At 46.3% G+C, this 23479-nt stretch overlaps 1 protein-coding gene and 1 pseudogene across 3 annotated transcripts in view; one reads left to right on the plus strand and one right to left on the minus strand.

The window, feature by feature from the left end:
* The window catches only part of LOC309546509 (beta-1,3-galactosyltransferase 5-like), a 404656-nt gene extending 385836 nt beyond the window's left edge, over nucleotides 1–18820 (plus strand). For both annotated transcript variants that reach the window (XM_082246250.1, XM_082246249.1), the window contains exon 9: nucleotides 18558–18820. In XM_082246250.1, coding sequence (XP_082102376.1) covers nucleotides 18558–18620 — 63 coding nt within the window. In that variant the 3' untranslated portion in view covers nucleotides 18621–18820. The remainder of the gene's footprint in view (nucleotides 1–18557) is intronic.
* A 3148-nt stretch (nucleotides 18821–21968) lies between these two features.
* LOC309547406 (hemoglobin subunit beta-2-like) lies at nucleotides 21969–22391 on the minus strand (annotated as a pseudogene). Its single transcript has one exon. The product of its transcript is annotated as a hemoglobin subunit beta-2-like (transcript).
* Between the last annotated feature and the right edge of the window lie 1088 nt (nucleotides 22392–23479).

Consider the following 23479-nt stretch of genomic DNA (forward strand, 5'->3'; position numbering starts at 1 on the left):
ATTCCTGTCCTCACCCCCTACCCCTTTACATTTCTGTTTTCACCTCCCCACACCTTTACATTCCTGTCCTCACCCCCTACCCCCTTAAATTCCTGTCCCCCCACTCCCCCTTTACATTCCTGTCCCCCACTACCCCTTTACATTCCTGACCCCCAACCCCCTTACATTCCTGTCCCCCACTACCCCTTTACATTCCTGTCCCCCACTACCCCTTTACGTTCCTGACCCCCACTACCCCTTTACATTCCTGTCCTCACCCCCCTACCCCTTTACATTCCTGCCCCCCACTACCCCCTTACATTCCTGTCCCCCACTACCCCTTTACATTCCTATCCCCCACTACCCCATTACATTCCTGTCCCCAACTACCCCCTTACATTCCTGTCTCCCCACTACCCCCTTACATTCCTGCCCCCCACTACCCCCTTACATTCCTGTCCCCCACTACCCTTTTACATTCCTGTCCCCCACTACCCTTTTACATTCCTGTCCCCCACTACCCCCTTACATTCCTGTCCTCAGCTTTACCCCATCTTCAGATTCCTGTCCTCAGCCCTTCCCCCCCCCATCCCCTATCTTCAGATTCCTGTACTTAGCCCCCCCCATCCCCCATTTTAAGATTCCTGTGCTCAGCCCTCCCCCCCATCCCCCATCTTCAGATTCCTGTCCTCAGCTCCCTCTTCACAGCACCCTCAGCTTCCTCCACACTCCACATTACTCACACACAGGGGACAGCAGTGGAGTGGACAGCACCGCATGGATGGCAGCAAGCATGAAGCTGACATCAGAAGCAGGACAGCTCTGGAAAGAGGGCGGGATCTGCACAACTTTTCCAGTTAACTTGAAGTCCCGCCCTCCATCCGGAGCTGTACTGGCTTTAATATTAGCCTCCTGCCTCCCGAATCCCGCCGTCCATGCAGGGCTTTTTCAGGATGGCTGAGCAGGCTCCTAAATGGCAGCATGACACTGCGCCCCCCCAGATGTTGCACCCGGTGCGGCTCGCCCCCCCAGCACCCCCCACGCTACGCCACTGTGTGGAAGCAGTCACACTGCTCAAACCATACTGCCACATGTATGGAAAGGGTTAAGTCTCCTTGCTCTTTCTCCAGCATTTGACTTGGTGACCTACATTCTCTTCAGGATACTCACTAGCATCCCCTTTACTGACATCTATCCACTGACTCTTCTAGTTGCAGGGGTGGTCCCCCTCAGGTCAGGCCCTTGACACAGATCTGTACTCACTGTACTGCAGAATCAGATCCTCCAGTGTCTCCCCTTCAAGTCACCTTTACAAGACCTCCGGGTTCAGTTCTTCTCTAGCTCTTTAGGCCCTCAGGTCGAGCACCTGAGGCCGCACGGCACCTCTACAGAGGAGGGGCAGCCACCCCTCCCTCTGGGACCCCGCTCTCCAGCTGAAAGACCCAGAGCACATGTGCTGTTGGCATTTATACAGTATCCCAGCGTGCATTGAGGCATTCTCCTCTGCCAAATCACCAGGGCTGTAACAAACGCCTGTGCACTCATTTGTCAGGTTTCCTCCCACTGTCCATAATGCCTCCCTCCCCAGTGTTAAACACTCTGCAGACAGACTGAGTTGCACCTGAGCACAATGAGCAGACCTCACTGGCAAATACTGCTCTCTGGTGAGCAGAGAACAATATAGATTTACCTGCCATCCCTCTGGTAAGCAGAAAGGATTCAAAACTACACTCTCTACCTACCTAGGAGGGTGCTACAGGTGAAAGACTCGATGCACCCCCCCCCCCCCCACATAGATGCTACATTCCATCAAAATAAGCTTTCAAGTGATTGTAAAGTCTTCTGGGGTTTTTTTTTTAATAACAAACATGTCATACTTACCTCCTTTGTGCAGTTGGTTTTGCACAGAGCAACCTGGATCCTCCTCTACTCGGGTCCCTCTTTGCTGCTCCTGGCCCCTCCCTCCTGTCAGGTGCCCCCCCCAGCAAGGAGCTTGCTATGGGGGCACCCAAGCCAAGCTGCAGCTCCCTGTGTCCTTTCAGACACATAGCTGTCATTTGGCCCTGCCCCCTCTCTCTCCTGATTCGCTAACTGACTTTTATGGATAGCAGCGGGAGCAAATGGCCCTGCTGCTTTCTCTCAGCCAATTAGGAGGGAGAGTCCAAGACGGCCAAGGGACTCAAGGACATTGCTGAATAGAGATGGGGCTTAGGTAAGTATTAGGGGGTGCTGGGGGTGGCTGCTACACACAGAAGACTTTCATAGAAAAAATTTAATGCATTAATATAAAAAAACTTCTACCTTTACAACACCTTTAATTACTCAGTAATAGAAGCATATAAATCTCAGCATAATCATTAAAAAAGTAAACATTTCTTTTTTTTTGAGCCTACGTTGTAGAAGAACTTCATTAGGATAGTCAAGGAATAATTAGTAACCAGCAAGTGCTGTTAAAACAATGAACACTTTGATTGGGAATATGTAATGTACAGTATATATCATAAAGAGTGCAAGGGTCAGAAGAACGTACAACGCAGAGTTTTTTATTTTTTACAAAAAAAAGAAAAAGACAGAAAATTGTGAAAAAAAAAAGTTTTTCTTAATTTCTGTCAGTAATCTTTGTAAATAAGTAATTTTTCCCCTTCACTGATGTGTGCTGATGAGGCGGCACTGATGGGCACTGATAGGCAGCACTTATAGGCACTGATGAGGAGGCACTAATATGCCGCACTGATGGGCACTGATATGCAGCACTGATCGGCGGCACTGATAGGTGGCACTGATGAGCACTGATAGGCGGCACTGATAGGCGGCACTGGTGGGCGGCACCGACGGACGGCACTGATGTGCAGCGCTGATGAGCACTGATGGGCAGCATAGATGAGCAGCACAGATGAGCAGGCACTGATGGGTACTGACTGGCATCACCAATGGGCACTGATTGAGGTCACTGTGGGCGCTAATTGGGGTCACTGATTGGTGTCACTGATGGCCATTGATTGGTGTCACTGATGGGCATCGGTTGGTTTCACTGATGGGCTCTGGTTTTTTACTGTACTGTACTTTACTGTAATCAGGGCACTGATAATCAGTGTCCTAATTACCTGTCCTAGACTTCCCTTTGAGGAGGAGCCGATGATCATCTCTCCTCGCCACGCACTCTGACAGTGTGAGGCGAGGAGCGTCGATAAACGGCACTTCCTCATTTACATGTGACCGGCTGTAATTGGAAACAGCTGATCACATGGGTAAAGAGCCACGTCTTTGGCTTTTCACCAAGATCGGAGTTGCTCCGTGTCCTAGGAACACGGCGTGGGCGCAATCGCCCCGCTGTGCGCCCCTGCGGCCACGCAAGAGCAGCCTTCTGGGGCGCCCTCATATGACGTCCTCTCAGAACGAGAGCCGCACCGCTCCACTGTCATTTGACGGTGGGTGGGCGGCAAGTAGTTAAAGATAGCTTCTCAAAGTGCTTTGCAAGAAAAAAACAATGAATACACAGGGTAACATAAAAGAAAAAAGGGACAATTAACTGAACGCTTGAATGAAATAAAAATGTCTTTTGATTTGATTTGAATGAGTTAAATGAATTTAGAGAAGATGACTCTCTGATGTTCTTTGGAAGTGAATTTCAGAGTTTTGAAAAATAACAGTAGAACGCTGTATCTCCCATCAAGTGCAGGTGAGTAGGGGACACACGCAGAAGACCAGAATTTGATGAGCGAAGGTTACGAGGAGGGGGGGGGGGAGTAAGTTGATAAAAGTTCAGAGAGATATTGGGGTGCCAAGCCATGACAAGCCATTTAGGTGAGCAAGAGGATCTTAAAGTCAATGCGACACCTGAAGGGTAGCCAGTGCAAGGACTCGAGGATAGGGGTAATATAATCACTTGTACCAGGCCTAGTCAGGAGTCTGGCTGCTGAATTGTGAACATATTGAAGTTGATTATAACAGAGGCGTAACTAGAGCCTTCAGGGCCCCGATGCAAGAAAACATGAAGGGCCCCCCCAGATCCCTGGCCGGGGCCCTTCCCTTCAAGCCCAGGGCTCTTCCCACTAATCCTGGGGCTCTTTACTCTCGTTGCATGGCCTTTTATTACGGTCCCGCAGCAGGATCCTTTCACAAGTTCTGCAGTGGGCTCCCTTCCTGCAATCTTGGGGCCTCCCCACAGTGGTGCAATGCCAGGGCCCGGTCGCAAGTGTGACTTTTGCAATCCTGGAAGAACACCCACTGGTTTGCTACTGGGCCCTGCAACCCCTGTAGTTACGCCCCTGGATTATAAGTGGATTTAGGTACAGCAGTGAGTAGAGCATTGCAGTAGTCAAGTTGGGAGAACACAAACGTATGGATCAGCTTTTCAGCTACAGTGTATGATAGCATAGAATGCAGCCCAAGTTTGAAATAAAAAAAAAAAAAAGAATGCAGCCCAGCAATATTTTTCAAGAGGAAAAAAGATGTTCTGACAACATTTCGTACATGTGGATCAAAGGTTAAACTAGCATCAAATATCTCTCCTAAACTTTTCAATTTAGACTGAATCTCAATTACATTGCCATTAGAGTTGAGTCTGTGTCCCGGACTTTTGCCGAACTTTTCCCGGACACGGAACCCCATTGAAGTCAATGGGGACCCGAACTTTCAGGCACTAAAATGGCTCTAAAACACCAAAGGAAAGGGCTAGAGTGCTGCAAATGGCAGCAAAACGTATTTAAGAGCATGGCAAGTGCTCTGCAAACAAATGTGGATAGGGAAATAACTTAAAACAACAAAAAAATAAAAATAAAACAATGTTCTTCATCTCTGAAGGACGAGGCCCATATGGAGTAGGAGGGAGGTTGAGGTGGTGGTGGATGTGTGTGGCAGTCTCATAGGCGTGCGTACAGGGTGTGCTGGATGTGCCTGGGCACACCCTAATCACCTAGGGCACATAGCATTATCGCTCTGTTTGCCAGCAGTGAGGAGATGGGAAAGATCTCCCTCGGACCTGCTCTGCTCTATTTCTCTTTGCCAGCAGGGAGAGTAATGTATCGGGGCCATGTACATGTAGGCAAACACATGCATGTGTATTTCCTATGGGCGGTGTAGGTGGAAGCGGCGGTGGAGGAGGACCAGGGCCGGATTAAGAGCATCATGGGCTTGGTGCTGAGGATTTTGAAGGGCCTTAAGGGCCGTGCCTTGGCATGCACCCAGAGGAGGAAGGGTGCAGCCATGCATGCCTAATTCAACATGGGATGCTGTCTCTGAAGCCCATAAACACATCCATGCATCGGCAACTGTCCCTCCTTGTCCGGCCTTCGTGCTGTGTGGGGAGGTTCTGAGGGAGCTGCCTGGGGAAGCGAGCATAGAAGCCATGACTTCTGTGTTTACAAGTGACAGAAGAGCGGTAACAGTGAATATGGCCAACCCGGGGCCTATATAAAGGTAGGGGCCTGGAGCTGCAGCTCCAATAGCCCCTACGTTAATCTGGCCCTGAAGAGGACGAGGTAGCCAACACTGCTTCTTTTCACAAATTTTAAATGAGGGTACACCCCAAAAGAGTGAGAAAGAGCAAAAATGGAACAATGGCTGGGTAAGGTCGGTATCCATCGCTATTCTGCACAAGGTATGGAAAAGTCCCGTGGGATCCATGCCTGGTTCATTTTAATGAACGTGAGCTTGTCCACATTGTCTCTGGACAGGCGGCTGCGCTTGTCTGTGATAACGCCCCCAGCCGTGCTAAATACCCGTTCAGATAATACACTGGCTGCAGGGCACGCCAGCACCTCCAAGGCGTAAAGGGCAAGCTCAGGCCATGTGCCCAATTTGGAGACCAAGAAGTTGAAGGGGGCAGACCCGTCATTCACTACATGTAGGCGTGTGCACACATACTGCTCCACCATGTTGGTAAAATGCTGCCTCCTGCTAAGACGTTCCATATGAGCTGCTGGTGCTGCTGTTTGTTGTGGCGTGCTGACAAAGCTTTTCCACATTTCGGCCATGCTAACCCTGCCTTCTGAGGTGCTGGCGGTGCCCTGGTTGCATTGGCGACCTCTTCCTCCTCCTCCTCTGCCTTGTGCTTACACTGTGGCCCCGCTGTCAGGTGGGAATGCCAGCAGCATCGCGTCTACCAGCGTGCGCTTGTACTCGCGCATCTTGCGATCGCGCTCCAGTGAGTGAATTAAGGACGGTACGTTGTCCTTGTAACGGGGATCCAGCAGCGTGGCCACCCAGTAATCAGCACAAGTTAGAATGTGGGCAACTCGGCGGTCGTTGTGGAGACACTGCAGCATGTAATCGCTCATGTGTGCCAGGCTGCCCAGAGGCAACGAAAGGCTGTCCTCTGTGGGAGGTGTATCGTCCGTGTCCTCTGTATCCCCCCAGGCACGCACCAGTGATGGCCATGAGCTGGCCTGGGTGCCACCCTGCTGTGAACATGCTTCCATCTCCTCCTCCTCATCCTCCAGAACTGTGCCCCTGCTGGACAATTGTGTCCCTGGCGTTTGTGTGTGCAGGAACCCACCCTCGGAGCCCCTTGCAAATTACTGCCCTGAAAGCCTTGGAAATGTTACCTCTTCATCCTCCTCCTCCTCCTCCTCATCCTGTGCCACATCCTCTTCCATCATCGCCCAAATTGTTTTTTCAAGGAGGCATAGAAGTGGGATAGTTAAGCTGAGAACGGCGTCATCGGCACTGGCCATGTTGGTGGAGTACTCAAAACAGCGCAACAAGGCACACAGGTCTCGCATGGAGGCCCAGTTATTGGTGGTGAAGTGGTGCTGTTCCGCAGAGCGACTCACGCGTGCGTGCTGCAGCTGAAACTCCACTATGGCCTGCTGCTGCTCGCACAGTCTTTGCAGCATGTGCAAGGTGGAGTTCCACCTTGTGGGCACGTCACATATGAGGCGGTGAGCGGGAAGGCCGAAGTTACGCTGCAGCGCTGACAGGCGAGCAGCAGCAGGGTGAGAACGCTGAAAGTGCGCACAGACGGCCCGCACTTTCTGCAGCAGCTCTGACATATCGGGGTAGTTTTTAAGGAACCTCTGCACCACCAAATTCAGCACATGCGATAGGCAAGGGATGTGCGTCAAACCGGCTAGGCCCAGAGCTGCTATGAGATTTCGCCCGTTATCGCACACCACCAGGCCGGGCTTGAGGCTCGCTGGCAGCAACCACTCATTTGTCTGCTGTTCCATGCTCCTCCACAACTCCTGCGCGGTGTGTGGTTTGTCCCCCAAACAGGCAAGTTTTAAAACTGCCTGCTGTCGTTTACCCCTGGCCGTGCTGAAGTTGGTGGTGAAGGCGTTACGTTGTCCGGATGAGGAGGCGGTAGAGGATGAGGAAGCGGAGTAGGAGGAGTTAGGAACAGGAGGCAAACTGAAGCGCCCTGCAATCCTCGGTGGTGGAAGGACATGCGCCAAATTGCTATCCGCCTCAGGCCCATCCGCCACTGCATTTACCCAGTGTGCCGTTAGGGAGATATAACGCCCCTGACCATGCTTACTGGTCCACGTATCGGTAGTTGGTTGGACCTTGGCACAGATGGCGTTGCGCAGTGCACACCTGATTTTTTCCCCCACTTGGTTGTGCAGGGAAGGGATGGCTTGCCTGGAAAAGTAGTGGCGGCTGGGCACGACGTACTGTGGGACAGCCACCGACATAAGGTTTTTAAAACTGTGCGTCTCCACCAGCCGGAATGACAGCATTTCAAAGGCCAAGAATTTTGAAATGCTGGCATTCAGGGCCAGGGATCGCGGGTGGGTAGGGGGGTACTTCCTCTCAAGTGTTTGGGAGATGGAAAGCTGAACGCTTCCACGGGACATTGTGGAGATGGTTGGTGACCCAGGTGGTGGTGTTGCTGACAGATCCTCTGTTTGCGGGGTGGCAGGTGCCGGTATCACTACAGATGTGGCTGGAGCGGCCGAGACTGCAGCAGAAGAGGAAGCAGGATGAGCCAGAGAAGTTTCTTGGTTTTGAAGGTGTCTACTCCACTGCAACTCGTGCTTTGCACTTAGATGCCTGATCATGCAGGTTGTGCTCAGGTTGAGAAGGTTTATGCCTCGCTTCAGGCTCTGATTGCACAGGGTGCAAACCACTCGTGTCCTGTCATCAGCACATTTTCTAAAGAACTTCCACGCTAGAGAACTCCTTTGAGCTGACTTTGGTGCGCTCGTTCCCTTGCTGCGTTGGGCAGTAGCAGGCGTATTGTCTAGGGCACGGGAGCTCCGCTTCTGCACCCTGCTCCCTCTTCTGCTGTGCTGGTGGCTCTGTGCGACCACCGCCTCTTCCTCCAAACTACTCAGGTCACCTGCATGACGTTCATTCCATGTGGGGTCGAGGACCTCATCGTCCTCCACATCATCTTCCACCCAGTCTTCACCCCTGCCCTCCTTGTCGGTCTCCACAATGCTGAACGCCGCAGCAGTTGGCACCTGCGTTTCGTCATCATCGGAGACGTGCTGCGATGGTCCTTGCATGTGCTCATCTTGAGAAATAAGTGGTTGGGCATCGCTGCACTCAATCTCTTCCACTTCTGGGGCAGGGCTAGGTGGATGGCCCTGGGAAACCCTGCTGACAGAGTCCTCAAAAAGAACAAGAGACTGCTGTATGGCTTGGGGCTCAGACTGCTTGCCTGATTTGCAAGGGGGTGAGGTGAAAGACGGTTGGACATCGGCTGCAGGTGCCAACTCTGACATTTCTGCAGTAGACTGGGTGGGAGACAATGTGAAGGAACTGGAGGCACTGTCAGCAGCAAACCAATCTACTATCGCCTCTCTGTGTTCTGGCCTCATCACTTCTAGAGGCGTATGATGCCCTACCAAATACTGATGCAGGTTCTGTCGCCTACTAACACTTGAGGAAGGTGTTTCACTTGTGCGTGTAGCTGGCACAGATCGACCACGTCCTCTCCTTGCAACAGGAGCTCTACCAGCAGCACCACGTCCCAGGCCACGGCCCCTATTTGACGGTCTCCTCATATTTCTTTTTTTTCAAATTTTATTTTTATTTATTCAAGTTCGGTTACATATACATGTTATTCATTACATTTTTAACTTCCAAAAACATATCTAACAGAAAACATTCTATAATTATATCATAGCCGTTCTCAAATCAGCCTTTTCTTCCCATTTCCCTCTTTCTTTCCCCTCTTCTCCCCCAAACAAAAAAAAAAAAAAAAAAAGGAAATATAAATAAATACATTTCTCTCCCTTCTCCTCTCAATTGGCCTTTCATGGGGACCATAGGGATCTCAGTATTCCACTTGCCATCTTTTATCTATTTTCTAGTCAGCCAGTTCTTATTCTATCATTAATAATTGACATTCCTCTGACTTAACGTAATCTTTCCATTGTTTCCATTTCTTCTCGTATTTGTCTGATTGTTGGCGAGCAAACAGTACCAGATTCTCTAGTTTATTTATTTCCTCAACCTTTTTTATCCACATTTTTATATTGGGGGGGTCGGTATCTCTCCACTTAAGAGGGATACATGTTTTAGCTGCGTTTATGAAATGTGGCATGATAGATTGTTTATATCCTTGGATAGGTGTACTGGGTGCATGGAGCAGAAAGAGAGCTGGTTCTTTGGGAATTTGACAGTTCATAATTTTCTGTATCATCTTCCAAATCTGTTCCCAGAATATTTCTATTCTGGGACATGACCAGAATATATGGAACATTGTCCCTTTCTCTGTCCCACACCTCCAGCACCGGTCTGTGTTTGTCCCAGAAATCTTATTCATTTTTACTGGGGTATAGTACCATCTTATTAGTATTTTATAGTTTAATTCTTGTATTCTAACACATCTTGAGGTTGAAAATACTGATTTGATTATTTGATTTTCCCGTTCTAACGAGAAAGTAGTATCCATTTCTTTTTCCCATTCCCTCAAAAACGGTAGTTTACATCGTTCTACTGATGTCGTTAACAAAGCGTACAGTTTAGATATTGTGTGGTCCCACATTCCCTGCTGAGTACAAATTTTGTCTCCTCATATTTCTGTAATTCAAGATCTTGCCCTAGAAAGGTGTTTATTGAATAGCGGAACAAAACAACAACAGTATCGCACGGGTGTATCTCACAGTCAAATATGCAAACTATGCCGCAATTTAATGTTTTTTACCCCAAAAGGGTGTATATTGAATAGCGGAATAGGATAAAAAATGGTGTATCTCACACGTAGAAACACAGACTAGGCCCCGATTAAATTTTTTTGTACCCTAAAGGGAGGATGAGGAAGAGGAGTAGGAGGAGTTGGGAACAGGAGGCAAAGTGAAGTGCCCGGCAATCCTTGGCGGGGGAAGGAGATGCGCCAAACAAATTTAAAAGGTGTATCTCACACGTACCGATACAGACTATGCCGTAATTTAATTTTTTACACTCCAAAAGGGTGTATATTGAATAGCGGAATAGGAAAAATTTTATAATACGGTGTATCTCACACGTACAAACACAGACTAGGCCCCGATTACAATTTTTGGTACCCTAAAGGCAGGATGAGGAAGAGGAGTAGGAGGAGTTGGGAACAGGAGGCAAACTGAAGCGCCCTGCAATCCTCGGCGGTAGAAGGAGATGCGCCAAACAAATTTGAAAAGGTGTATCTCACATGTACCGATACAGACTATGCCGCAATTTAATTTTTTACACTCAAACAGGGTGTATATTGAATAGCGGAATAGGACAAATTTTACAAAACGGTGTATCTCACACGTACAAACACAAACTAGGCCCCGATTACAATTTTTTCTACCCTAAAGGCAGGATGAGGAGTAGGAGGAGTTCGGAACAGGCAGGAGGCAGACTGAAGCACCCTCAAATCCTCGGCAGTATGAGATGCGCCCAAAAAATTGGAAAGGTGTATCTCACACGTACCGACACAGACTATCACGCAATTTAATTGTTTATACCCAAAGGTTTTGATTAAATAGCGGAATAGAAAATATGATCAAAAAAAGTGTATGTATATCACACGTACACAACCACACTAGGCCCCAATTACTATTGTTTGTACCCCTAAAGGCAGGATGAGTAGTAGGAGGAGTTTGGAACAGGCAGCACCCTCAAATCTTCAGAAGTATGAGATGAACCCCAAAAACTTGGAAAGGTGTATCTCACACGTACCAACACAGACTATCCCGCAATTTAATTGATCCCCAAAGGTTTTTATTGAATAGCGGAATAGAAAATATGATCAAAAAAAGTGTATGTATCTCACACGAACAGAACCACACTAGGCCCCAATTACTATTGTTTGTACCCCTAAAGGCTGGATGAGGAGTAGGAGGAGTTTGGAACAGGCAGCACCCTCAAATCTTCAGAAGAATGAGATGAACCCCAAAAACTTGGAAAGGTGGATCTCACACGTACCAACACAGACTATCCCACAATTTAATTGATACCCGAAGGTTTTTATTGAATAGCAGAATAGAAAATATGATCAAAAAAAGTGTATGTATCTCACACGTACAAAACCACACTAGGCCCCAATTACTATTGTTTGTACCCCTAAAGGCAGGATGAGGAGTAGGAGGAGTTTGGAACAGGCAGCACCCTCAAATCTTCAGAAGTATGAGATGAACCCCAAAAACTTGGAAAGGTGGATCTCACACGTACCGACACAGACTATCCCGCAATTTAACTGATCCCCAAAGGTTTTTATTGAATAGCGGAATAGAAAATATGATCAAAAAAAGTGTATGTATCTCACACGTACAAAACCACACTAGGCCCCAATTACTATTGTTTGTACCCCTAAAAGGCTGGATGAGGAGTAGGAGGAGTTTGGAACAGAACAGGCAGCACCCTCAAATCTTCAGAAGTATGAGATGAACCCCAAAAACTTGGAAAGGTGGATCTCACACGTACCAACACAGACTATCCCGCAATTTAACTGTTCCCCAAAGGTTTTTATTGAATAGCGGAATAGAAAATATGATCAAAAAAAGTGTATGTATCTCACACGTACAGAAGCACACTAGGCCCCAATTACTATTGTTTGTACCCCTAAAGGCTGGATGAGGAGTAGGAGGAGTTTGGAACAGGCAGCACCCTCAAATCTTCAGAAGTATGAGATGAACCCCAAAAACTTGGAAAGGTGGATCTCACACGTACCAACACAGACTATCCCGCAATTTAACTGATCCACAAAGGTTTTTATTGAATAGCGGAATAGAAAATATGATCAAAAAAAGTGTATGTATCTCACATGTACAGAAGCACACTAGGCCCCAATTACTATTGTTTGTACCCCTAAAGGCAGGATGAGGAGTAGGAGGAGTTTGGAACAGGCAGCACCCTCAAATCTTCAGAAGTATGAGATGAACCCCAAAAACTTGGAAAGGTGGATCTCACACGTACCAACACAGACTATCTCGCAATTTAACTGATCCCCAAAGGTTTTTATTGAATAGCAGAAAAGAAAATATGATCAAAAAAAGTGTATGTATCTCACACGTACAAAACCACACTAGGCCCCAATTACTATTGTTTGTACCCCTAAAAGGCTGGATGAGGAGTAGGAGGAGTATGGAACAGGCAGCACCCTCAAATCTTCAGAAGTATGAGATGAACCCCAAAAACTTGGAAAGGTGGATCTCACACGTACCAACACAGACTATCCCGCAATTTAACTGATCCCCAAAGGTTTTTATTGAATAGCGGAATAGAAAATATGATCAAAAAAAGTGTATGTATCTCACACGTACAAAACCACACTAGGCCCCAATTACTATTGTTTGTACCCCTAAAAGGCTGGATGAGGAGTAGGAGGAGTATGGAACAGGCAGCACCCTCAAATCTTCAGAAGTATGAGATGAACCCCAAAAACTTGGAAAGGTGGATCTCACACGTACCAACACAGACTATCCCGCAATTTAACTGATCCCCAAAGGTTTTTATTGAATAGCGGAATAGAAAATATGATCAAAAAAAGTGTATGTATCTCACACGTACAGAAGCACACTAGGCCCCAATTACTATTGTTTGTACCCCTAAAAGGCTGGATGAGGAGTAGGAGGAGTTTGGAACAGGCAGTACCCTCAAATTTTCAGAAGTATGAGATGAACCCCAAAAACCCCAAATATCATTCAGCTCTGCTGCAGGCCACAATTTAATTTTTTTTAACCCACGGCTGTATATTTAATAGTGGAATAGAAAAAAAGTGTATGATTTTTGAAACCACTCAATAATAGCACATATGAACTGAACACAGCAGTGTATGATCAGTCAGCACAGCACAGCTGAAGGAAAAAGGCTGCACACAGTGACTGATAGAAAAATACTTTTCTCCCTCCTCCTCAGTGGGCAAAAAAGATTTTGTTCACTGCACCCCAAAAAGATTGTGTTCACTGCACCCCAAAAAGATTGTGTTCACTGCACCCCAATAAGATTGTGTTCACTGCACCCCAAAAAGATTGTGTTCACTGCAGCCCACACACAGCAAAATGGATGTGGACCACTGACACCTGCCTATCTCCTATCCCACCCCACACAGCAATATCGATTGTAGTTTGTAGAACACACTGTCTGACCCTAAAAATCAGCAGACTCTCTCCCTAAAAGGATTGATAAGATAATGATCGTAGATCGGGTGACTGCACACCCCACCCCACACAGCAATATCGATTGTCGTTTGTAGAACACACTGACCCTAAAAATCAGCAGACTCTCTCCCTAAAAGGATTGATAAGATGATGATCGTAGATCGGGTGACTGCAAACCCCACCCCACACAGCAATATTGATTGTCGTTTGTAGAACACACTGACCCTAAAAATCAGCAGACTCTCTCCCTAAAAGGATTGATAAGATGATGATCGTAGATCGGGTGACTGCAAACCCCACCCCACACAGCAATATCGATTGTCGTTTGTAGAACACACTGACCCTAAAAATCAGCAGACTCTCTCCCTAAAAGGATTGATAAGATGATGATTGTAGATCGGGTGACTGCAAACCCCACCCCACACAGCAATATCGATTGTCGTTTGTAGAGCACACTGACCCTAAAAATCAGCAGACTCTCTCCCTAAAATGCCTACAACTCGCCCTGCCTAACACACTCCGACCTGTCCCTCAATTCAATCCGGACACAAATGTTTTTTTTTTCCTGTCTGTCCCTAATCAGCAGCCAGCACGTTGATGTGTGCTGTTTCCCTGAACTAAACAGCAGAATGACGCCGCAGCGGCGCTGCCTCAAACTTATAAAGACTTGGTCACATGCTTCAGACGGCCAATCACAGCTACTAATACATTTGTAGGCATGGCTGGGATGGCTTAGGCACACCAGTTAAACGCTTGTTGATTGGCTGTTGAAAGCCCACCATGAAAAGCGCGCCAATGCATGCAAAACCCGGAAATAAAACGACCGAACACGGATTTTTACCCGAATATACAGTAAAGTTTTCGGGTCCGTGTTCGGGTAACAAAAATCCAATTATTCGGTACGAACACGAATAATACAGTCCGTGTTCGCTCAACCCTAATTGCCATCTATAGATATCAAGCTATTAGGACTGGCCTTAATTGATGGGGGGTACCCATAATTATGACTTTAGTCTTGTGAACAGTATAATTGAAGGATAATATGGGCCATCCAAGTTTTTATATCACAAATACAGTTAAGGAGAAGCAGCCAAAATAGAACCCAGTTTTAATGCGGATGTATATCTGTGTCATCAGCATAGAAGAGATCATTGAGCCCATGTGATCTAAGCAGCTGGCCAAGTGGAAACATGCTAAAAAGTAAGGGACCCAAGATTGAGCCTTGAGTAATACCATACTTAACTGAACCGACTTCAGACTGGAATCCGCCAAGAGAAAAAAAGGGATTTCTGAGATATGACTTAATCCATTTCAGAGCCAATTCTAAAACTTCAAATATAGTTTCAAGGCGAGAGAGTAAAAAATTTTGGTCTACAGTATCAAAGGCAGGACTAGGATCCATTAGAAAAGGAATAGTTAGTGACCCGGAATCAGAAGCTAACAGAAGGTCGTCGGTGACTTTGACCAAGGTGGTTTCTGTGCTGTGCAGTTACCAAAAATCAGATTGGAGGGGTTCAAATGGTCAAGTGATTATGCAATTGCGATATTACAACCCACTCAAAGATCTTGGCAAGGAAGGGTAAGTTAGTTATTGGGCAAAAGTTGTTAAAATTGTCCAGAGCCATGTTAGTTTTTTTTGGTACCAGGGTGATGGCAACAGTTTTGAGGATTGTTGGTACAAAACTGGTGCTAAGGGAGTCATTTATGATATTGAGAATAATAGAGCATAGAGAACTATAATGGGATTTAACCACTTGCCACCCGCCCTATAGCGGATTGATGGCGGCAAAGTGGTTGTAATATCCTGACTGGCCGTCATATGATGTCCAGCAGGATACAGCGCTCCAATCACAGCTGATCACATAGTAAATAGGAAGAGCTGTTATTTGGCTTTCCTCAGTTCGTGTCTGACTGGCATGAGTAGAGGAGAGCTGATATGCGGCTCTCCTGACAGGGGGGGAGGGTCTGTGCTGGTAATCAGAGCATTGATTACCAGTGCAAACCCTTGGGGGGGGGGGGTGCCACTAGAGCCACCAGGGATTGCCCACCCATGACCACCAGGCATGCCCACCCATGGCCACCAGGGGTGGCTCAGGGACCCTGTCAGTGCTCTCCCCATCAGAGCTGCCCATGATTGCCATCTATCAGTGCTGCCCACCAGTGCCCATCATTGCCATCTATCAGTGCCGCCCACCAGTTTCCATTATTGCCCACCAGTGCCATCTATCAGTGCCCATCAGTGCCACCTATCAGTGCCGCCTATCAGTGCCCACCAATGCTGCATATCAATGCTACCTATCAGTGCCACATATCAGTGTCCATCAGTGCTGCATATCAGTGCCGCCTATCAGTGCCCATTAGTGCTGCATATTAGTGCCACCCCATCAGTGCCACCCATCAGTGCCTATCAGTGCGGCCTCATCAGTGCAGGAAAAAGCGTATCTATTTACAAAATGTTATAACATAAACAAAAAAACTTTTTTTTTCAAACTTTTCGGTCTTTTTTATTTGTGTAGCAAAAAAGAAAAAACCTTGCGGTGATCAAATACCACCAAAAGAAAGCTCTATTTGTGGGGGGGGGGGGGGGGTGACATAAATTTGGTTTAGGTACAGTGTTGCATCATTCAAAATGCAACAGCGCTGAAAGCTGAAAATTGGCCTGGGCAGGGAGGGGGTGAAAGTGCCCGGTATTGAAGTGGTTAAATAGATGGGTGCGAATAGGATCAAGAATGCAGGTGGAAGATTTCATATTAGAGACCAATTTATTCAGGGATGCAGAGTTAAGTAGAGAAGTGGGAGAGAGAAGAACCAGTAAAACTAGATGGGTCAGGATTGGTACCAGTATATGCCATCCCCACCTCCCTCCCTGTCCCAGTTCCTCTTCTTTCTGCTGTCCGAGCCCCCCTTTGTGCCCCCCTAGTCCCTCTCCATTCCAACCTCAGCGATGTCAGCTTCCCCTCCTCTCCCCTCCTGAGGGCTGCTGCAGGGGATCAGTTCAGCATGGAGAGCGGGGAAGGAACTGGTAAATATGTAATTTACCGGCTCCTTCCTTTTCTGAATGAACACAGTGAGTGATTGGTACCGTTCACTCACTGTATTCATACATACCTTATGCATAGTAAACTGTGATACTATGCCTCAGTTAGTGAATGAACAGGAAGCCGTTCAGCACAGAGCACTTCCCATTCATTCATTGTCCAGTGCAGCTGAGGCTGCAGAGAAAGGGACTAGGAAATCTCTGTCCTCAGTCCCTTTCTCGGTCTCAAAAGGGAAACATCTGGGATCTGTTTAAACCCCTGATTTTTCACCAAAGCTACCCACAGGGTTCCTAAAAAAATAATTAAAAAGAATAAAATTGTAAAAAATAATAAAAACAGATATATAAAACAATATTTAATAAAAACATAATAAAAACAAAAACAACTACTGAGACTGTCCACTGGGGGGGGGGGGGGGGGACTAGAAAAAAACAATGCTAATTGTGCATGCGCAATAAATGTTTATTTAATCAAAAAATGTTTCAATACATTTTAAGATGTTTGTTTACAATTATTTATAAGAGACCATTCAGACTAGCGCGACTTGTCAGCCTGACAAGTCGCGGTCGGTCGCGGTCCATTGAGTAGCACAGGACCCGTTCTAATAGGAGCGACACAAGTCGCTCCAACTTACAAAAAGGGTCCTGTACTACTTTGGGGCGACCTCGGAGCGACTTGCATAGACTTCCATTATTAGGTCGCCCCCCGAAGTCGGATCGCCTCAGTGTGAACCGGCTCTAAAGGAGTGTGTGTCTGTGTGTCTGTGTGTATAGCCCCATACACAGGTACCGATTGTCGGCCGTAAATATTCGGCCGCTGACCGATCGGCCGATTGTAGGCTTGTTAGTATGATGCTTCCGACAGCCGACAGCGCATTTTCGGCCGAACAGAATCTGTCGTGCAGACTTTAAAATATTTGTTGGCCGTCACCAGAACGGCCGATTGTTCGCCAGTCAGTACAGATTTCGGCCGACAGACAGCAGATTAGCAAGACTGGGCATGCTCAGAAAAGAAAAAAGACAAGGAAAGTTAACCATCACATGACATCACTTCGGCAGTAGGCTGTTGTTGGCCGACAAAATTCGTGTGCAGTCTTTTGTAGTTTTCAACAGACACGACAGCCCTGGACAAAAGACGGCCGATCGTTCGGCCGACGTTCAGTACGTGTGTACGGGGCTTTAGTGTATACACACACCGGCCACTTTATTAGGAACACCTGTTCAATTGCTTGGTAACACAAATTGCTAATCAGCCAATCACATTTAGGCATGTAGACATGGTGAAGACAACTTGCTGAAGTTCCAGTTTTAGTAAACCAACCCCACAGTGTCCTCTTCTTGGCTGTTGGGTGGTCTTTAATATTACAGAAAGGGGTTCTAATGTAATGATGTCAGCGCTGCTCTCTCTTCATCATTGCACCCTAAATTCAGGGCTCTAGTTACACCCCCTCAGGGTGTGGGTCCACAATATTTAGCATTCGCTTGATATCTTTAGTTTTCCAAATTAAATAATTCTGGACATCTTTCAACCAAAAAGACTGAGAGGAGGCGACATTTCTAACACAACCAGGGGGGCTATTTTCTCTTTATAAAAACATTTGCTGGGAGTTGGGTTTTACATTTACCCAAAGTTTATATGGTGATAACTGTGTATCCCTCTCTGATAATGTATAGTCATGAGATATTTACATATTTTCTCCATAGCACAATACTTTCCTTTGTCATTAGCAATATCTGTGTGGCTCTAATTTTAGGAGAATCCTCCTGAACACAGCGGGTTTAGTTTTTGCCAAATGAGAGAGAAAAAAACAACATCTCTCTTTTTTTTTTTGGATGTCTTCATCTCCAAATTAAACAAGTGCAGCTTCCAAATGATGCTCTAATTACAAAGCCAACAGACATTGCCGCAGATGTAAGGAAACGACTGGTGTAATTTAACAGAAGGGATAGTACGCTTCTTCTTCTTCTTTTTTTTTTTCTTTTTTTTTCTTTTTTTTTTAATTTGTTACATTTTTTTTCCCATGCAGGTTGTTGGACTGGACAGAGCTGACAACCATTTGAAGAAGACCAGACATCTTACACATGTATGATGCCATTCCTAGGGGAAGAGATTGCAGCTATATTATCTGCCAGACGTAATCCAATAAACAGGTCTTGTCCATATAAATTAATGAATATGGATATAAAGGAGGATGTAAAGAAAATGTAAAAATCTCCATTGTTGAATTCCAGATAAAAGCTTTTTTTAAACTTTGGATTCAGTGCAAATATCAAAACCTCTTTCTGTTTATTTTTTATTTATTTTTTTGCCAAGTCCACATAATGTGATAGGTGCCACCAAGTCAGTAGGAGAGGGTTAATCTCCCCCATAGCAAGGACCCCATAGCACTTCTAACCTATGCTTGATTCCAAAATGAAAAAAATGGAGCGGGGCTTTAAAGCTAACTTCCTAGCAGATATAAAAGACACAAATGAATGTAGCTCGGTGTATATTAATTCATCAATAAATTAATTTGTTTGAATGTAAACAGTGTAAGACCCTTTATGTGACCTTGTATCAACCTCTTGCAGTTACAGTACAGCAGGGCTCTGAGTAGTAGAGGGTAAAGCTGCATATGGAGCCAGTCAGCCATTATTAGGGACATGCTGATAGGAGTCAGCTAGAGAATGGAGAGAATGAAGGGGGTGGGGTGGTTCTGATCACTGCATCCCAATTTCCACAGAAACTGTCGGTAGTAAAAACAGTCCTACTCTAATGTACTTGGAATGAATAAAGGGCACCTTAAACCTTAGGCCCCTTTCACACGGGCGATCCAATCCGATCCTGATTGGATGCTCCATGCATCCCTATGAGGCAGCGGATGTCAGTGGTGACATGTCCGCTGACACCGGCTGCTATCTGATCCGATCCTGTCCATGAAATCCGGATGGATGGAAACACTATTTTTCATCCGTCTGGAGGATCGGATCGGATGGGATCGGATGAAAACGGACAGGCAGTCCATTCTCATCCGATCTCCCCAAGGAGGACAGCGGGGATCTGACAGCTCCGTCTCCACAGACAGAGCGGAGACGGAGCTGTCATCCGCCTGCTCAGCGGGGATTGGCGGATCGATACCCCGCTGAGCAGAATGGACTCCGTTGGGCGGCGCGCCCGTGTGAAAGCGGCCTTACTTAGCAGGGTCTTCAAAGGACTGCTGTTGAGGTCCTGACGTAAAAAGTCAAGCCTAAGGCCCCTTTCACACAGGCGGACCGTTCAGATCTGCCTGTCCGTTTTTTCGGCGGATCTGAACGGTCCCCCCGTGCATCTCTATGGGAGATCGGATTTCAGCGGAGACATGTCCACTGACACCGATCCGATCTGTCAAATCTGGACGGTTGGTAACCCTATTTTCCATCCGTCCAGCGGATCGGATCGGATGGGATTGTATGAGAACGGACCGACGGTCCGTTCCCATCCGATTTCCCCCATAGAGATGCATGGGGAACTGACAGCTCTGTCTCCGCACACAGCGCAGAGACACAGCTGTCATCCTCCTGCTTAGCGGGGGATCAGCGGCTCGATCCCCTGCTGAGAAAAACGGAATCCGTCCGACGGACGGATAGTGTGAAAGGAGCCATAACCAGTAAAAAGCAGTATGAGCAATACACATCTGTGAGCCTGGGTTTTGACCTAAAGCTAAATTCACAGAACCAAGCTCTACACATATTTCATAATTCCTGCTGTAGTGGAGTTACCTTATAAAATTACAAAGAAAATGAAGCACTCCAAAGCTTTAAAGTAATGACACCCATGAAAAATATAATAAAAGAAATTGTAAATATATAAAATATAATCCAAACAATGTCCGATATTAAAGTGAAAATATGGTGAATTTATAATATTAAGTTATTGCAACGAACAGTTGAGAAATTCTCCACCACAGTGTCTTGCCTTCACCTTACGTAAAGAATGCAAACTCACCGGACAGAAATGTTGTCTAACATAGAGAACCGCTGAATGCGCTCATGCACTCACTGGCTGTAATTCTATAGGGCAGTGATGGCGAGCCTTGGCACCCCAGATGTTTTGGAATTACATTTCCCATGATGTTCAACAACACTGCAGAGTGCATGAGTATCATGGGAAACAGGGGCCGTAACTATACATGGGGTTGCAATTGCAACCGGGCCCCATGCTCTAGGGGGCCTGTTTGGCTCCCCAGTACACCTGGATAGGAGGGGTGTCGGGGGCAGCATGTGAAGAAATTACTTTCCTCCTTTTTCCTCCTGCAGTTGCAGGAGGGAAATGGAGAAGATTGGTTCCTCTGTATGAGGCCCCCGCCACTCCTCCTATCCAGTTCACTTGTGTTCTGCTGTCTCTCCCCCCCCCCCCCCCACTGTGCTCTGTTCCCTCTCCTGGCGGCTGCTGCAGGGGATGTGTCATAACAGAGAACCAGGAAGGGGTCAGTAAATATGTAACTTACAAGCTCCTTCCTTTTCTGAATGGACAGAGTCATAGTCAGTGACATTGTAAAAAAAAAATAAATAAATAAATATATAAATGATAAAAATAATACAATTAAAATACTAAAAAATAAAAACTACTGACACCAGTGGGTGAACTTCCAGGATCGCAAAGGTCACACTTGCAACCAGGCCCCAGCATTCCACCACCATGGGGAGGCCTTAAGATGGCAGGAAAGGGGCCCACTGCAGAACTTGTGAAGGGGTCCCGCTGCGGGACCGTAATAAAGGGCCCCGCAATGAGAGTAAAGAGCCCCAGGATCAGTGGGAAGAGCCCCAGGCTTGAAGGGAAGGGACCCGGGCCAGGGATCCAGGGGGCCCTTCATGGTTTCTTGTACCGGGGCCCTGAAGGTTCTAGTTACGCCTCTGATGGGAAATGTAGTTCCAAAACATCTGGAGTGCCAAGGTTCGCCATCACTGCTATAGGAATCTGTCGCTGCCATAGTGAGAACGTTGTGCTGGTATCTGGTAATCAAACTCAAGGGGCAGTATTCCTTCATTCATTTCCTCTTATAAGAGGAGAAAGTCACCAGGATGATTTTTGGCAGGTCTAGTGACAGAAGACCCGAGTTGATACCTGGCTGACTTTAATCGGATGCTGCAAATTTTCCCTTTGAGAAGAGCCATATCAGTAATGAGCGCATTCAGTTGTTCTATATGATAGACAGAATTTCTGTCCAGTGAGGTTGCATTCTTTATGTAAGGTGAAGGAAAGACACGGTGGTGGAGAATTTCTCAACAACTTAATATTGTACATTCACCATATTGTCACTTTAATATTGGACATTGTTTGGATTATATTTAATATATTTACAATTTATTTTGTTTATTATATTGTTCACGGGTGTCATTACTTTATTTATTTATTTTTAGTTTTTTTTTTAGTTTTCAAATAATTTATTTTTATTTCCCCAATACAATGAAGCAAACATTTAGAAGTAGCCACTGCTCAGAGCAGCCACCAAGACATTAACACATTTCTCCCAGGCAGCATGGACTTCAGGGGTGAACTCAGATCCCAGCTTACAAGCCAAGAGCCAAGCCAAGATGCTTAAAATTCTCAGGATTTACATTGACCTCTTCGGCATGTGGCTTGTTGAGGTCAGCCAGGACAGGCTTCACATTATCCAGATGGTGAACTGCTTTGTCAATGGCACCAAGATCCTTCTTGCCATGGGTGTTGACCTGGAGGTTACCACCAATGGCAGCAGAATTGGACAGATTTCCAAAATGCCTCTGGGTCCAGGATAGACATGTAACAGCCTATCCAGGACATCGCGACCGACATTTTCCAAGTCAACTTTGGCCCAGGTGGAGGTGATGGCAGATTTCTCTTCAGCAGTCCAGTGAACCATTGTTGCTGTTTTGTGGAAGTATTAAAGGCTTTGTGTCTTTCTCCGGAGCTGTGCCTTGATTTCTCACAGTTTCATTGATGTAGCCCCACTCCTTTTTTCCAGTTTGAATTCCAACACTAAAACTGGAGCACGCAAAATCTGGTTGTGTCATTACTTTAAAGCTTTGGCGAGCTTCATTTTCTTTTCACATATATGATACGTTGTTTCTGTATATCTACACTGATTGCATGCAGCTCTTTGTATATCAATTTATCAATACCCAAAAAATCAATCAGCGCAATCTCGATGTGAACAAAATGAATAAAAAATGATGAAAATTGTGTGTATAACACCAACAGTGTAATCAATACACCTAATCCAATACAGGCGGTCCCCGGGTTACAAACAAGATAGGGACTGTAGTCGTAAGTTGAATTTGTTTGTAAGTCGGAACAGGTATATTTTATACGTTTAGCTCCAGCCAAAAGAATAATTTTTAAGTTTTTTGGATAGCATAGGGAAGGGTTAACACCCCTGTACCATTTGTTTTGCTGTCTGTACCCCTGTTCAGAAGATTTCACCTCACTTTCTGTCCCTGTAACAACTGTATTTTGAAAATTTTGGGTTGTTGTGGAAACAAGGATTGGTGATAAAGCTTCAGTGGAGACACCTTTTTCCCATGAGAACTCTTCCAGGAGTGAATTTCCCTTCCTAGGGGGAGATTTCTCCTCACTTCCTGTTGTCTCTCTCCGTTTGTAAGTTGGATGTTTGTAACCTGGGGACCGCCTGTACAAAAAAACTCAAAAAACCACATATCTATATGAAACATAAAATATAGTCCATAAGTGTTTTAGGATGTGACTTGATAAAATGAATCAGCAAAGCAATCCACCATAAAGTGCAAAGAGACATCAAAGTGCTGGTGCTCACCTCACATTTCGACCCCTATTTTACCAGTGGGTCAAAATCAGCGGTTCCCCTCTGGGGATAAGGGATTAATCTGGAGTACTGCTTGCGCTCTACTCCTCTGTCATTTACACTCCCTTCATCTTGATGTAAAGCATATAGGGGTGGAGCCTATGTGCTGACATCACATCGCGGCCATCTCG

The sequence above is a fragment of the Pelophylax lessonae genome (genome assembly GCF_965119305.1).
Source record: "Pelophylax lessonae genome assembly, chromosome: 2".
NCBI lineage: Eukaryota > Metazoa > Chordata > Amphibia > Anura > Ranidae > Pelophylax > Pelophylax lessonae.